General features: G+C 43.5%; 1 protein-coding gene across 2 annotated transcripts in view; it reads right to left on the bottom strand.

Moving 5' to 3' along the window:
• The window catches only part of INO80 (INO80 complex ATPase subunit), a 545,189-nt gene that overhangs the window by 263,622 nt on the left and 264,767 nt on the right, over positions 1 to 16,800 (bottom strand). For both annotated transcript variants that reach the window (XM_086937360.1, XM_086937361.1), the window contains 3 exons: positions 6,327 to 6,469; positions 4,725 to 4,809; positions 371 to 488 (listed from right to left, as the gene is read on the bottom strand). In XM_086937360.1, coding sequence (XP_086793486.1) covers positions 371 to 488; positions 4,725 to 4,809; positions 6,327 to 6,469 — 346 coding nt within the window. The remainder of the gene's footprint in view (positions 1 to 370; positions 489 to 4,724; positions 4,810 to 6,326; positions 6,470 to 16,800) is intronic.

The raw sequence follows: 16,800 nt of genomic DNA, 5'->3' as shown, positions 1-16,800 counted from the left end.
AATGCTGTGCCAAAACACATCAAAACCTGATGTTTGGAGAAAAACAATGTAACCATTGAGGTGATGCCCATTCACAAATAAAGAAGGAGTCACTATACCTTGTAACTCTAAACATTTATTTATAGAAAGATACGTTGTAAACATCCAAGCCCAACACAAGATGTCAGGAGTATGCAAAGCATGAGTACACAGCCACATATGCTACAAAGATAATATTCTGCTGCAGTAAACGGGTAATGATCAGTATGTGCTGTAGAGATTACTGATGAAAGGGAAACATAAAACTGATGTGAAGTATAGTATAAAAGCTAACAGGAGGCAGATTACTTCCATAGCAGAAACTATTAAAATACAATAAAGCAAGACTTACTTTCATCAATGGCAGATTTGTTCTCAGCATGGCTCTCAATGTCCTTAGAAAACCACTCATTAAATTCATCATGAGAATCAAAGAGGGTTGGCATAATAAAGTGCAGAAGTGCCCACAGCTGGAAGGGAAAACCACACTTTTATTAAAATGTATGAGAAGAGCTGAAAGAGATGACTCAAGATCAAGTTAGTCACAATCATAAGTTAAGGAACCTTATAATCATTTAACATGAACACCTATACCCCATTCATCGCTATCTACATGCGCAATATCTTTGGAAGGTACAAACACATACACACTAAGTCAGTGCCACTTAAAGGCAGAATAATTAATATCATCACTCACCTTGGTTAAAACCAGCCTACAGATTAACAGAGAACACTATGCTACGGCGACATCTGAAATGGCTACTTCTATCAGCTAAGCATGTTAAATGTAATTAATACTGTATCCCTTCCTGAACACTCAGCACATTCTACAAACACTCGTCAATGCATGCTTCTGATGAATAGAAAGACACTGAAAGGATTAGTCTGGAGCAGAGTTTGCAATTGCAGGCGATGAATTGAAACACACTCTGCGGCTACCCTGTTTATAATCTTTGCTGAGTTCTCAGTACCAACTGCAAACAGGCAGGAGGAGTCGAATCTTTATTACAGAGCCAAGTGAATAACCATGACTAACACGGTTAGCTGGCAATGTTCCTTCAAACTCGGCTCTTTTCACTGATTCCAGAGGAAAAGCTCTTTATAGGTCTTTCCTTTTGGGGACCACATGTTTTCAAAGCACATACAGATATGCAGGACAGAAAAGCTGGCTTCGAGTCAGCTGTTATTATTTTATTTTTAAAACTTGCCACGGGCTGAGTGTGCTGTCTGTCTGAGTGTACGGTGCTGTCTCTGTACTTCACCCTTATGCAGGGCAGCTAAGTAATAATCTAGGGCCACATATATATCATGTTTTTTAGTGGTCGCAAATGGCCCTATTGCAGAATTGGGCCGTTTGCGACCGGTCCAAAATGCATTTTGGTATGTATGAATTCCAATTTGCGATTCGGTATTATGTTACCAAATCACAATTTGGAATTGTGAATAAATACCAATTGGGCTTCCTAATATGGAATTGCAGCGGTATGTAGGAATGTTTTGCGACCGTAATGCAGTCTCAAAACAGTCACATTTTACCACCTACTTCAAGTTGGTGGTAACCCATTCGGGATGGGGTACCAAAAGGACCCCTACTATTTTGAGAATGCTCCTAAAAATGTTTTTTAGGAGCAGGCAGTGGTTCCACAGACCACTGCCTGCTCTTGAAAAATATAAAGAAAACTTTTGATTATTTATTTTTAAACGCAACCCATTTTCCTTTAAGGTAAGTGGGCTGCATTAAAAACAATTATTGCTTTATTTATTTAAAAGCAATCACTTTATTTAAAAGCAATCACAGACATGGTGCTCTGCTGACCCCAGCAGGCCACCATCCCTGTGATTTTAGCTATTCCTAATGGGTTGCAAATTGTGACCTGCCTCGTTCATATTAATGAGGTAGGTCAATTTGCGACCTATTAGGAAACGCTAAATGAAACTCATGGAGTTTCATACAGTCAAATAGCAATTACCTAATTGCGATTCGCAGAGCACCGCAATTTGGTAATCGCTATTTAAAATAATGATTAATGTGGCCCTTAGTAATGTAATTTCTTTTTTTTAATTATTATTTATAAGGTGGCTGCTGTGCATGTGTGCCACTCATGGCAGCATCGGAGGGCAAAAAAAAGCTGGCAAAGCTAAAAGGTCAGCACTGTTCTGAGGGTTTCAGACGACTTCAAGGCATTCTCTGGAACAACCCTTATAGACTCGTTAGTGCCAACCTGCAGCTTCACCAGACCTCAATAACAGAAATGAAAAAAACAAGGGAAACAGGAAACAGTCAGAGCTTTGACAGTGTCAAAGAATTAAAACAAAGCTAACCCATAGGTCTTTTGGGATGTGGTTTTGGACTTCCTAAATACATTCTGTCATTGGATTCCACTTTGCTCGACCACTCTGGAAGTGGGTCTCTGAGGCACTGATGTCCTCAACAGCTGTTTGGTCTCGGTGTAGTGGGAGCCCAGATTTGACTCTAACTGGCTCTGCTTACTGCAAGGGTCCAGTACCCCAGGTATTGGTCCTGAGCGGCTCCATTTGGTCCTGGTGTTCTCTCACTTGGCAGGGGTGGGGGGGCATATCTGACCTTCAGGAGCACAGGTTCCTCTTCCTGGAGGGCTGCTGCATCGGGCTAGCCAGGGAGCGTCAACCTGTTGAACTGAACTTTGTGTTTTCTATAGCTGCAGGGGAGTAGCTCCCAATCTCCAAGGAAGATTGCAGGCAATTTGTGACGGGCTGGCAGTCTCCCGTTTTTTTTGTTTTTTTTTTAACTGAGTTTTATATAGTGCACACTTGCCCTGAAGGTATCGGGTATCAGAGCCCTTTACACTAGCACCAGTTGTGCTTACATGAGGACACATTCATTTTTGTTAGATACGGGAAGATTAAGTGATTTACCCAGAATCACAGGATGTTGGTGTCCTTGCAGAGACTCGAACCTAGTATCCCAGATTTGAGGTCGACCACTGTAAACGTTAGGCAAACTCCTCTGGAAGCCGTTCAGCTGAGGGACAAGTCTCTGGTCCAAACTGTTGAGACTGTTGTTGGCAGGCAGGCTTTGGCAACAAAAAGGATTTTTTTGCGCTCCTCGCACTACTGGTGCTAAATTGATTTGCGAGTGGCATATACTTTGCTTTTTGGCAGAACTCAGCAGAAGAGTTTTTTTGTAATTCTATGGGATTGCCTCACACTTCACATTTACTGGCAATGGATGCATACAATATGGTTAGAGTCAATGGGAGACCCATTCCCTTGGACCCTAAGATGGCACTGATGGGAGTGATGGAGGAGTGGGGTGGCCCTAGATCTGCGGGCATCTTGATGGTGTAGTGTGCGCTATAACAGGGAGGACTCTTAGGATTGGCAATTCCTATGTGAGTAAAAGGTGAGGGTGCAACAAGGACTGCAAGTTAAAACTAACTCCTGGTGGAACTAAGTTAATTTATTATGTCCCCAAGGGATAGGATTCAAAACAAAAAGTAGGGAAGAGATTCAACTCTAGCGTGATAATCACAAATGCCCATACAAAGAGCTTCTCCGTTTCGAGGGTACTGGAGCCCCAAACCACACCATAGTTGGTGGTGTGAGGTGGAACCCCCATGATGAAGCATGCCACCTCAAGGTGGGAGAGTGTTTTTTCCAAAAGAGACACCCGTTACTATTGCAATGGTAATAGATCTCCATCCTCCAGATCCACAGCACCTCACGATACTGGCGGGCAGACAACAGTATTTGTTGTGTACAGGGCAAGATATTTTCTTGCCATCAAGATTGAAAAATGACGTGTAAGAGTTAAGGGTGTCCGATAACTACATCCACATCATCTGGCAGAAACAAAGGTACTAGAAACATGCGATACCCTTATCCAATGATAAAGTTATGAGTTAAGTATTCAAGGACTGCAGAGGCAACATTTGAACATCAACTGTTAGTGAAAACTTGATACAGCTAGACAGCACAAAAAAAATTAATCTATTTTCTTAAAAATACTGGCCCTTACTTAAGAGTTTGCTGGAGTAGGAGTAGTGCTACAAATCAGTGGAGTTCTAGTCTGCTAATCACACGGTTCCACCACTCCTTTTAGGGTCATAGGAAATGCTGTGTTTATACCAGAGGAGCTGTCAATGGTTCTGCCATTGTAGACCTTTGACCAGCCTGCATGTCCACCAAAAGGATGCCATGTTACAGTGACAGCATCCCATACTATTCATGCAGTGCAACCATTGCTTGTTTTTATTCCAGTACATAGGAGGCATGGATGCGAAAAATGTAGACTGGCCATCGCACACAGTGAGAAAACTCCCTGCACACCAGGGCTTGATTTTTTTGTTTAGAGAAAAGAGATTCTTGCTCTGGGAGTTAGTTTTCTCTAAACAAAAAAGTTTTGTGAATGGGCACTTGAAACATGGCATATTAATGTACCTGGGTACAACTGCTTTCTAAAAGCCTTCTTTGCTAGGGGCACTGGGATCAGGTCAGCAGTTCAGAGAAGGTCACATTAGCAACCTTCCCCCACCACTTTCTTTTTTCAAGCACTTAAAATCTAGACAACTCTCACATACAAGCACACACAGTCGTCTGAATCATGCATCTATTACTTTGAAAAAAACTCCCCAAAAAATTACTTTGTATGCTGAACACATACCAACCAAAATCTAACTTTCTCATATACATAACACAAAAAAGAAATATTCTCACTGAAGACACACCTCAGCCATGGTGTTCTGTATAGGGGTGCCAGTCAGAAGCAGCCGGTTCCGGCACTGAAATTGCAGTAAAATCTTCCACCGGACACTGCAAACATATCAAGGAAAACATTGAGGATAAATTGGAAAGAATATCATGCAAGGACTGAAGGAAGAACATTCAATAATCAACTGGGTATAAAGTATTAGCAAAGCCTTCTATGTTGAGCCACTAGTACATTATCACATGTAAACTATCCAGAGTTCTGATAATATTTGCTTCAGTAGAATCCAGAAATAAATTATACATTGGAACTAATGTTGCCCACATATGGTCCTTCATTTCCTTTTATTTGAACTTCTATCTATTCTTAAATATAAAATACATCCCAAACAAGTGCTTTCTGAGAGCACATGCAGGACAGAGCATGCAAAATGGCTCTCCTTAAGGGCCTGAAAGTCAAGGCAGTAATACCTAGTGAAGAGGAGTACAGATGCCCACCAAAACAACACTGGCCAAGGCTGCAGTGGTGGTCTTAGCTCTGACTAAGGAATCGCTAATGTTTATGGAAACATTTGCTATCTGGAGAAGGTCAGTTTCTGGATTGTCCCTCTCTTGTTAACACCTGAGACGCCACAAACACTTTGTCATCTACTGGGTTCTCCTTAGTCTGTAAGGTGACTAACTGTTTAACTGGTACAGACCTTCCTCCTCCTCCGATGATGTGGCAAAGTGAAGAAAGCAGGAAGCATGATGGTCTGCCTCCACATGGAAAGGTGACATACTAAAGTATACAAAAAGTGATGGCATTGATAATTACTTGGGTCGCATCCCAGTCCATCTTTCTTTTGCACACCATACCATCTCAGTTTGGACCCAGCTATATGCAAACCAGTCTTGGCCCTGCGTCAAGGGGGAACAGTCGAGCCCAAACTGCCAAGTCAGGTCCTCCCTCAACCGTAATACAAGCAACTGTGGACATGTTTTACCCTTGTTATGGGCTTATCCGCCAGGTATAACTTGGTTCCAGTGACCCAGGGTGCACGGGACCCACGTCTGGGCACACCTGTCCCACTTTGGGTGACATAATGAAGTATGCAAAAAGTCATGTAAGAACTCTGCTCCAGATTTGTGTTTGAGGTCTAAGGCAGAACCGGCACCTACAGCCAGGGCCAACAGTAAAGTAACGGAGGTGGAGCTTGGAGTCAAGTTGAGGACCAGGCAAGCCTAATGGGGTCAGTGCTGGTAAAGGCTGTGCCGGTGGAAGTCAGACTGGGGGCCCAGGCAAGTCAATGGCACCAGAGAGCACTTCATGGGAACCTGGAATCATCCTAAAACTTGTAGCATGGCCTCCTTGAAATCCTCTATCTGCTGCAGAATGTCGAAGTTTGTGGTTAGAAGCATCCATCACAATCAATACCTTGGCACTCTCAGGTGAGTCTACAGACAGAAATGGGGATTTCTCTTAAGCAAGAGGGTAAAACACGCTTGCTTATTTGATACAGATCTAGAAATCCCTTTCACTTCTCTAAAGGAAAAAGAAAACCAAAATAGTCTGTTTCCTAGATAACACTCGGAAATATATGTTTTTTTATGCAACAATCAATCTCTTTTTCATTTTTTACCTGGAGCTGCTCTTCAGAGCCTGTGCTTCGTCCAGCACCATGTACTGCCATTTCACCCGCTGAAAGTACTTTACATCTTGAACAACCAGCTGATAGCTTGTGATTACCACGTGAAAAGGTGCATCTTGTGTGTAAAGTGTTTTCTAAGCAAAAAAGGAACGAGAGAAACACAACATAATGGCAAGTGACTATAAAGATCTATGCCAAATATACATTCATATTATGCAGCACTAAATCCAAATACAGAGATCCCGAATTAGAGGAATATGGTGATAGAGAGACCGGTTAACAATAGATTCCAACAAAGAAATATAGGCTTCGATCAAGTTTCTATATATAGAGGTACACTAAGACAGCTTGCAATGCAATCTCAGCATCATATCACAAACAGTCTCTTGCATTAAGCATGTACAAACAGGAGCTGGTAGCTTTATGACATCAATACGAACATAACATAATAATATCTTGATGCTATTCAACATGATGCTCTAATTACTGTGTAAAACACCTAAGGACAATTAGTCAACGAGACAACAAGTGAAGATCACAAGAGATGGCTGAAGCTACAAAGAGACTAACATTGCCACTGAGTGAAAGCAACCATGGTAAACATCAACTTACTTAAATTTCTAGATATAACATTTTCCTAACCGTAAGGCATCTATTGAATGTTTCAAATTTGCAATACCGTTTGCCATTTTGTTATTCCATCGAACGAATAACAACCTGATCCCCATCAAGTAATTTAAGCACTTTGCTGCGGCGGCTTTTCCCGCTGTGTGCGGCGTTTTTCAAAATACTGCGTTAGATGACGAGCTCAGCTCGTCGTCAGCATACGAGCGCCGTAGCTGATGACGAGCTGAGCTCGTCATCAGCATCGAAGGGGTTAAGAAGTTTCAACTCAAAGTTTTCTACCTGTAGCTTTGCACTTTTAAAGACAAAAGAACTCCTAGGCCACTAACCGTAGCTTTGTCTGTACAGATCCCATTGTATTCAAAACCTGGTTCTTTATGGTTCTGACTTAAGAACAGTGTGAAAACTGTTTTTAAACCCTTAGACAGATTAGCGTTCATGTACTGCCTCTACCAGTAATCAAGAGAACCAAAGGAGGCAATGAATTGGTGGATGAAGGTCTTCTATCTCCTCTACCTTCGTATGCCACCCTTGAGAATCTGCAACCCTAAAGAAGGTGAGGGAATGCAGGTGACACATTTTTGATACCAAGAGATGCCTCCCCTGCATCCCTCAGTCAATGCAAACCCACAGATGGAAGGGGATTTCTCTCCAACCTGGGAGCATGGGTGGCAGAGAGACACTGACAGCACAGAACCCGTTCTCCGTGCTGAGGAAAAAAAGAGAGAGACAGCATAAAGAACATGAACATTGGGATAAGAAATAGAGGAAACGCCTTAAAAAGATGGAGTAGGGTGCAGGAGGCCATATATTTTGTTCTTTCAAATATTTTAATAGATGTGAGGAGATGGAAAACAGTGCCATGACACCAATTTGTTTTAAAAAGCAACAGAATGTTAAAGGAATCTGATAAAAGAGGTATAGGGAATGTGTGAGCTACATGGCACTTGAGATCAGCAAAAAGAAATGCTTGTGGGTGCATACACAACACTGTATGTGGAGTAGCTGTAAATCTATTGTTTTAACACAAGGCAACAGTTTAGTATGAAACCTGAACATAGTGCTATCAAAAAGAACCCGTAGCTCATGGGAGAAAAGGACAAGTAGGAAAAAAATTGCCTGATAGGTTAAATGTAAAATGAACTGAAAACAGTCTGTGGCCCATCACGGAGCTAGCAACTTCCATGTCCCAGCGTGTCTTGTACTGGCATTTGCTTCATAGGCTCAATTCTTTTCTCCGGTTCATGCTGAAGGGATCTCCAAACACTTCTAAGGTTCGTCAACCTATCTTGGAAGTTTTTACAGCAGGAATTGGCTTTCATTTACTCATGCCATATTTGTAGTGTGAATGAAGCTTTTCTACCCTCTTTTAACAACATGTAAATGGGAATTTTCCTTCCAGATGCCTTCACTATTTGTGAGGTGTTTCCCTTCTCTGGAAGGAAGGAGGGTACCACATGATTTATACGTGGTCTGTCTTCCACCATCACATTCAGTTAAAGAATGTGAACGTTGACTCAAATGTCAAAAAGAAGAAGAAAAAGAACAAATAACACAGGACATCCATAAAACGTGCTGCTTCGACTGTAATCTTCAAAAGACACACAGATTTCTATGGAGAAACATGGGCAGCATCCTCTCCAGCTCAAGGTCATTCATAGCTATGTCAATTTCACTGCATTTTCCAAGGATATTCACTTCAAGACGTTGTCGTGGATTTAACACTGAGGCAGAAGCAGAGACACTCATCCACATTGAGGGAGAATCATACAAATAAGCAAGGACACCCAACATCAAGATACTTAACAATGAAACAGTCGACATCGATGTACTTCTCATATCTCGTGCGATGACGGTCAAAAACATCACTAGAGAGACACTTAATGTCAAAACAATCAACGTAAAGTCACTCCGCATCGAGAGCATCACTGTCAAGTACAGCACCATTGATAAATTCAAAGTTGACAGTTTTCCGCTAGGATGACTGACATACATACACACCCACTTCAGATAATCTAGTAATAAAGATACCAGCTAAGGCCCCAATACTTGCTCCTTTACAACCTGAGCACATTCCTCCAAAGTAACATATGGTTCAAAGACAGCCATCTAAGCCTACCTTCAGTGCACCCTACCTTCAGTGCACCAGATAGAGAATATCTCTACCTACTCTCCTGTAAAACAGACAACATCTCTTTCATCCTCTTCTTGCACCTGTTACACACATACATCACTAACAGGCTCTGTGAGAAAGTGCCTCTTTTGACATGGTGGTTTTGACTGAAGGTACACAAGGTCCCTGCCAAGCATGTCACCTGTGCCAGAGGTCCTTCCCTTAAACTGTACCACGACTGACATGTCAGACCCCCTGTAAGTCGTAGTAAATGGAACCCTTAGTACCTAGGGTATTGGTACTGAAGAGAGTCCCCTAGGGACCCCTCATCAACCCATGCAAACTGCCACTGCCGCCTGCATGCTTTGGTGCAGACATAAATGACAAAGTCACATGGTACACAGCCTGTGTTGCATGCCAAGCAGCCACTCAAGCAGGCCTTACAAGCCCTAAGGCATGGTGCACTATGTCTCAGGTGTGACATACCGGCATGAGTAGATATGCCCCTACAATATCCAAGTCTATTCTTAATATTGTAAGTGCCAGTGAAGCCATAGAGAGTACATGGGCTGGAAACTCGACAACTCAAGTTCCCCAGCACAATGATGGCTTCACAGAACCCAGGAGAGTTTGGTACCAAACAACTCCTCTCAATAAACCCACACTGATGCCAGTGTGGCATTTATTGAAACATGTACCCAGAGGGCACCTCAGAGATGCCCCCTGAACTCACCAACCCTGGTGTGGTGTCTGATCGGCTTTAGGCAGACTGCCACCACCAGACATATTTCTGGACCCCTGGGTCGAGAGCCCCTGCTCTCTGAGGCCAGAAACAAAGTACATCCTGGGAGGAGGTGTCACACCACCTTCTCCAAGATGAGCATAGTGCTCGAGAGGGAAGCTTCAAAGGCCTTGCCGCCTTTGTAATGCAACCCAAGCCTCTGCTGCTAGCAGCAGATGGCAGCCCCCGGTTCAACGCCATACTTTGGTAGTAGAATCGGCGGGAAGACTTAGTAAAAATAGGAGGCGTGCCCCCTTTGCTAACTCCACCCCTTAGATGCAGGAGGTGAAGCGAACCCCTTTTTTTCGGTCCCTACCATCTTGAAGATGGTGGCTCTTATCCAATCATGGCTACGGGTATGCCCCTCTCCCACAGGAGGGTGGCATAATAGTGGGTGTAGACACCCCAGGTAAGAGACCCATTGGACCCGGTCACTGCCCCTGTAACGCCTCGAAATCTAGTAATTAGGTGGCACCCCAGACCCTGAAATCAGATTCCTGATGACCTAAGATGAGCCGGACACTACAACGTCACACCAGCTGAGAAGACTGAAGACACCAACAGACTTGGCTCCAGCCCTACCGGCCTGTCTGCAGCCCTCGACAATCCTGCATCAAAAGATAACCCATCCTGCAGCCCAGCGACCTCCAAAGCCTTGGGAGGACTGCCTCCCTTCGACAAAGATCAAGATCTCCTGTGGACAGCAGACCTGTCCAGAAGAAATCAACTTTAAAGAACAATGAACTCTGCCCTGAGGAACCGCGAAACAATAGCGGGACCCATCTCTGCCCCGACACCCACGGCCCGAGTCCAAGTGGCTCACCGGTCCTGTGAAGGCTCCCCAGCACTTCTGAGCAGGAGTCCACCGTGGGCTGACCCCTGCCGGACTCCATCTCTATGCCTGCAGCCTCAACCTGAAGGCCCCCCACTAGCCGCGACCTGCCAGTAATACTTTTCCAACGCCCCTCTATTTTTTTCTGTAGTGTTTTGCTGTTCTAAATTGGGGGCTGTGGTTTCTGGCATGCGCTTGTTATTGTATTCCATGATAATGACTAACACTGTAGATCCTATGATTCTGAGGGAAATGTTATTTACTTGTAATCCTAGATCTGCATCGTAGGAATCTTCACTGAAGTCACTTATAAATCCTTTCACCTTCCAGGGTGTAGCAATTTTGGACAACAACTACAAATAATATTTTAAACTCTGCATAGTGTCTTTAATAATAACTGAACCTAAGAGGCAACTATCTTGCCTTGCAAATGCTTGTTTCGTTTTAACACTTGTATAGAGTGCCATGACTGATGTGCGTTAAGGTGCTTTACAGAGAAAGGCTTAAAGTGGGCCGGGTCCTGTTGGTGCTCAGCACATGAGTTCTAAAAAGCAGGCGCTGTGACCGGTCTCCATCCCGCTTTCAATTTTTGCCCTTAGGATGGGAAAAAATCTTAACTCTGCAGCAGTGCCACCCTTCACTGCCTTTGAGGTAACTCCTAGCATTTTAAAAATTCTGTACAAGGAGGCCATTGCTGTTTATTTATCTTACAAAAACTAACAACCATTGGCAAAGTCAACAGTCCTGGCTTCCTATAAGTGTAATGTTACTTGTTGTATTATATATCTGGATGCAATGGCAGAAGCAGCAAAATACTCGTTGGGCGGCACACTATGCTAAACATAGGTTTTTAACTTGCATATTTTTAAGCCACGCCCTTGATTAAATAGGCCACGTCCCTTTGAGAGCCCCCCTAGTTTTTTCATTCCACTTAAAGACCTAGGCATACTGCTTCAAAACGCCTTTAACCGATCAATTAAGGTGAAATTAAAACGGGGTAAACAAAATAATGAGCCAAGAACTTGGACAAAAAGCACATAGTTTATATATTGTACTGAGTGATACAGCAGGAAAAAGGCAGCACACCCGTGACAAATAATGCAGTGCACAGGCTTTTTTATGTCAAATATTCTCACACTGCTACCTTGTGTCCATTTTTCCAGTGAATTCCGAAATGTGGCCAATTCAGCGTGTGCAAGCAAAAGATATATTTCACATACTTGTGTTCTACCAATTGAGAGCTTTTTGCCTTCTGCTGTGTCAGCATTTGTGACTTTTGTGTTGGTACAGGAATCTGCAGTGAATATGCTGGGCATAACTGCACCAGTCCCTTCCTGTCACCGCAGTTTCGAAGCAGAACATGAACTTATAAGTTTTCCACTGAAGTAGAAACGCGTATGTTTCTTCAGCACCTGCTCATGGGAGGTTCTGCAAAGTGCGACCACTGAGGCATGTGGAGTTCTGAGCTGGTTGCTAAATTTGAGTTCCTGCCCATATGCAGGTAATAGATCCTTATTAACAGGGGTGTGTTTTTGACAGCGATATCAGTGGCTCCCTGTTATTTAACAGCTCAAGTTCAAATTTTCTGCTGGTGATGTTTTTTCTTTCACTGTTCTCTGCAATTAGTTATTTTTAAATATTTGGGATATTCTCTTCTGGACATTTGTAATTTCACCTAGCACAAATAGTACCTTTTCCCATCCATGAGGTCTGCCTATGGGACAAAACAAGCTGCAACTGGGGTGTTACTGAGAAAATGATTTGCATCAACAAATTCTGGTGGTAGTGTTTTTTCCCAGCTGAAGTGCAGCTCATATATGGACTGCACTGCCTTAATGTCACCCTGATATCTTGAGGATCCCGAGCAGGCTGCTGGTATGTCACAGTCGCATGTCACTGCAGGACCTTATTAGAAAGGTTCTGTTGCACATTGCTCCTTGGATCTGTTTTACATCCATAGGTGGCCGCATTAACGGCTTAAAGGAAGGGAAAATTATCTTATTCAACCTTGATCAGTTTGATCCTTCGTCTTCTCTGTATTTCTGTTGTTGCCATTTGGCAAGCATGAAGGGTGACTGGAAAGCTATTTTCTGCGCAGCACCGTGCTCTCGGAGTTGGGAGCCCTCGGCTCCAGATCCTCCTATCAGCTGCCACTCGCTCTAATATATGCTTTGTCAAGGGCAGCTTATAATTACATTCATAATGATACAATGGCTATTGCTAATCCTACCTTCCATGCCAGCTGCTGGTTCTCGTCACTCCATTGTGCCAATAGGTTGGCTGCTGGAACAAATCAAGTTAGTGCAAAATAGCATCTTTCCCATGCATCTGTTATCTTGCTGAAAGCATCCCATTATTGCCTACTGCTGGGAACCAGAAAGTCTATTATAATTCCAGCAGTTCCCCTCTCGCATGGTTCAAGTTAGGTTAGGTGGGCTTGCCGTCATTTATCATGCAGCTGCTCCACCGTTGATGTGGTAACCATGCTGCCTGTATCGGATACGCTAGTCTCCCAGAACACACATGAGCAGCATTCGGCATTTAATCAGGGAATGAGCATTGTTCCCGTCTACAACACCCATGCAGCATTAGCTGCAGATCTCGCTCAAATCCCAAGGTTTATTCTGTCCTGCTGGCTGGCACAACACATCCCCCTAAACAGACAGCTCTGCTCCTTTCTGCTTCCACAGATCACTCTGTATTTCAGCTCAGAGGCACAGCTTTCTTGTAGCATGTCTTCCTGCTACACACACGTGCACCAGCAGGGTGTGCTTTGAAGACTGCTGAGAAAATAAAACTGGCTTTGGATTTTCAGCTTAGCTCCTTCCCGTTGTAAATAAGCATCAGTCAAAGACTCCCACGGACATACCCTGCGCAACACTCCACAGTGTGGTGTGTTGAGGATATGGTAGTGTGTTCCAGGTTCTGCTCCTGCAATAAGCAAACCAGAACTCAACTTGGAGACCTCGCTGGGTTATCCATGCGCCGAGTAGTGAAAGGCAGCTGCCTGTGGTGCAGCTGGCGGAAACCCCATGCAGCCTCCTTTCCAGCCACTGGGCCGCCCGCGAAGGAGTGCGGGCAGGGCATACATTCCAGGGCACTGTCTCCCTCCGGGCCGGGCAGGCGCTTTGGAGCCCTCTATATGGGTTGTGCTGTGGTGGCCTCTCGACAGGGGTCAGGCAACCGTAAGTGGAAGGGGTGCACAGCCGTTGTCCTTTTCAAAGAAACTTGTGATCTCTGCCTCCGACTTCACAGATTATATTTCTCTTAAATACAAGAGTGTGGCACATTAGTTTAATTATAATTAACAACAAGCACCGGTTTGCGGTGGTGGGACACGACGGAAGCCTCTCGGAGAAGGGGGGCTCGAGCGTGAGGCAAGGACACAACAAATGCATGACGAGCAGCAGGCAATGGGTGGGCGGGGTCTAAGGGAGACAGGGCGTGCACCAACCCCGCTTCCAAAGAAGCCAGACAGAAAACCAACGACAATAGATCTCACAAGCGAGCAGCGCATGCGCTGCAACACAGGCGAGACCAAAAAACTAGGACACATCCTAGAGCTAGCCTGCTAAAGCTATGGAGTGATCTCCTGAGTCTTGAAAGAGGCAGTGGAATGGGATAAGATTACCTGTCCTTGAAAACCCCCTGTACCACCAACCGCCAAAACATCTGCTCTCTCTTCTCTTGGATCTCTGAAGGCCGGGACAAGGTGTGAAAATGGAAGGTAATACTGTGCTATCTCCACCCATCTCCCAAAAGTCTTCAGAAATTCCAGTAAAAGCAACAGAGTTCTGCTATTCTCATCAGCTGTAACAGAGCCGTTGCTAGTACATCCACTGCAAACTGCTCTCTCAAAGAGAGAGAGAACATGGCCCTCAAGGAGGTGACAGCAAACATCTGATGTCAAAAAGGAATCTGTGGGATCAGGACTGTGGCACCCTCTTTTCCAATGGCAAAAGCACCTGTAGCAGCCTCAGTGTTTTACCAGCAGAGCTTTATCGGATGTCTACACAGGACTTGGGAATAACAGTACAAACCAGGACTAATCTACTGTTGAACGAAGACGCAAAGTTCCCAAATTACGGGTACCAACACAATAGTTAAGGTATATGAGGTATGTCTGTCACAGCAGGGTCGGGTGCAGAATTAACTTGGAGCCACCTGCATGCAAAAACTGACCTCTAGGTCGTGAAAACTAGAAGGACAGTGAAACATGTCAGCCTTCACCTCATAAACATTTTTAATAAGGGCTAGCTGATACCGCACAGTAAAGGCAAGGCATGCACCATGGATACGATTTTAACACCACAATATTTTGAAACGACAAGGACGACATAAACCCACATTGTTAAGTGGTCTACCCACAACACAATACTTAGGTGCGAATCCACAGGGGTAAATCCTGGATGCCCACTGTTTCAGTTGCAGCACACAAGGTTGATGATCACAGAAAAGGATGCACAGTAACACAAAATAGGATATCCTATTCATGAGAGAGCAGCAATGGAGAGAATCCATGACACAGTAACTATTCTACATGTAGACATATTAGTAAATCACAAGAGGCGTTGCCTCCATTTTTGGGTAATCAGCTTTGCAATTACCCTTCCTATCCAGGCGTTAAACACATATATTCAGTTGCTCTATCGGGATACAGCTTTCAAAATGTAAGCATTACAACAAAAGTTAGTGAACAGAGACTAACCACATTGTAGTTCATATATACAATTATGGTAACTGAACCTGACTGGGTTTGTTACTGGGAGTGGCAAGAAGTCAGTAATATTTAAAATAAAGAGTTAAAGAGTGACATTGTTGGTACAACACCAGGCATACCATATATTTAGTGGGTTAGTGGGAAAAATGAAGAAAACAGTATGTTGTCTGGCTTCTCCTGTGCTTCTCAAACCTTACACAGGATTAGTTTATAAAGGTGGAGTGCTCAACAGGGGTGCATCAGTGGGCAAGTTATACATTTGTAGCTGGAGTAGAAATCAAATATAGGGAGTGTTTGACCTAAGGGTTCAAAGTAACTCTAACGGTCTATGTCATTTTGAACCTTTTGGTGGAAAAAACACCCTGTTATTGACACCTACCCATTTTAAAATTATATATATATAATACACTAATAAGGGGGTGGAGTGTTCTGTACAATACTGGCAACTATCCTTATACTATATTCCACATGGTATTGATTTCGGAGGGTAAAGCCAGTGAAGGAAGTTAAATGAAAATGTACTATGTAGAAGCTGACAGAGTTGATTGACATTGTTCAAGGAACAGCGCAATGCCAAAATCAACAAAACACTAGCAACAACAGTGTAAGGACAAATGTGGGCTATTAGGGTATTATATACATTAAAATTACACACTCAATATAGGGGTCTATTCTGAGCCGGGCAGAGTGATATCAGCATGAGAGATACTGCCACAAGCAAATCAGAGTTCACCTTGTGCAGACTTGAAACTGGAAGCAAAAGAAATACATGAGCAAAATCACATTAGCAATTGGAAGTCAGCATGCAGAAGAGAGCCCAGTATTGAGTTTCTTGCATATTATTCTCCATTCTTGCCATACAAATTTGGAATGGCACAACAATGGAATGGGAACATTAGAAATTGTAACTTCGGTCAAGGTATTCCCATATCCATTGTACTTTAGTCCCACAAGTGAAAGAATTGCCAGTCTGTCTTGATTTTGTTACGGGCGGATATACCTCCAAACCTGTGCTGAAAGATAAATGTAGACCTAAAAAAAGTTTGAATACAAGACCTATATTGCACCGAGCTAGCTTTATACCCCTCAATGCAGCATCTCCCTTGAAGATTCTCTGTTAAAAATGGTGCCAAATTATTTATTTTACCGCACAATGTTCAAATCATTTTAGATGTGCCTTGAAGTCATCTTCAAAGTCACAAAGGACAATAAAACACACCAGGCAGGATCCATCAAAAGACCAAAAAACTCTCCAGTCCAAACTCCTCCACCTGAGACTAATACTTTTTGCTCTACACTAAAGTATAATGCAAATGGTTACTTGCTGAGAGTGGATGAAGTTTTAAAATGGACTGCAGCAGATCTGAAGGTAACACATAAATGTGCATTACAAGC

Source organism: Lissotriton vulgaris, chromosome 9 (assembly GCF_964263255.1).
Source record: "Lissotriton vulgaris chromosome 9, aLisVul1.2, whole genome shotgun sequence".
In the NCBI taxonomy this organism is placed as follows: Eukaryota; Metazoa; Chordata; class Amphibia; order Caudata; family Salamandridae; genus Lissotriton; species Lissotriton vulgaris.
The sequence above is the reverse complement of the archived record's forward strand: the minus strand, read 5'-3'. Positions and strand labels throughout refer to the sequence as shown.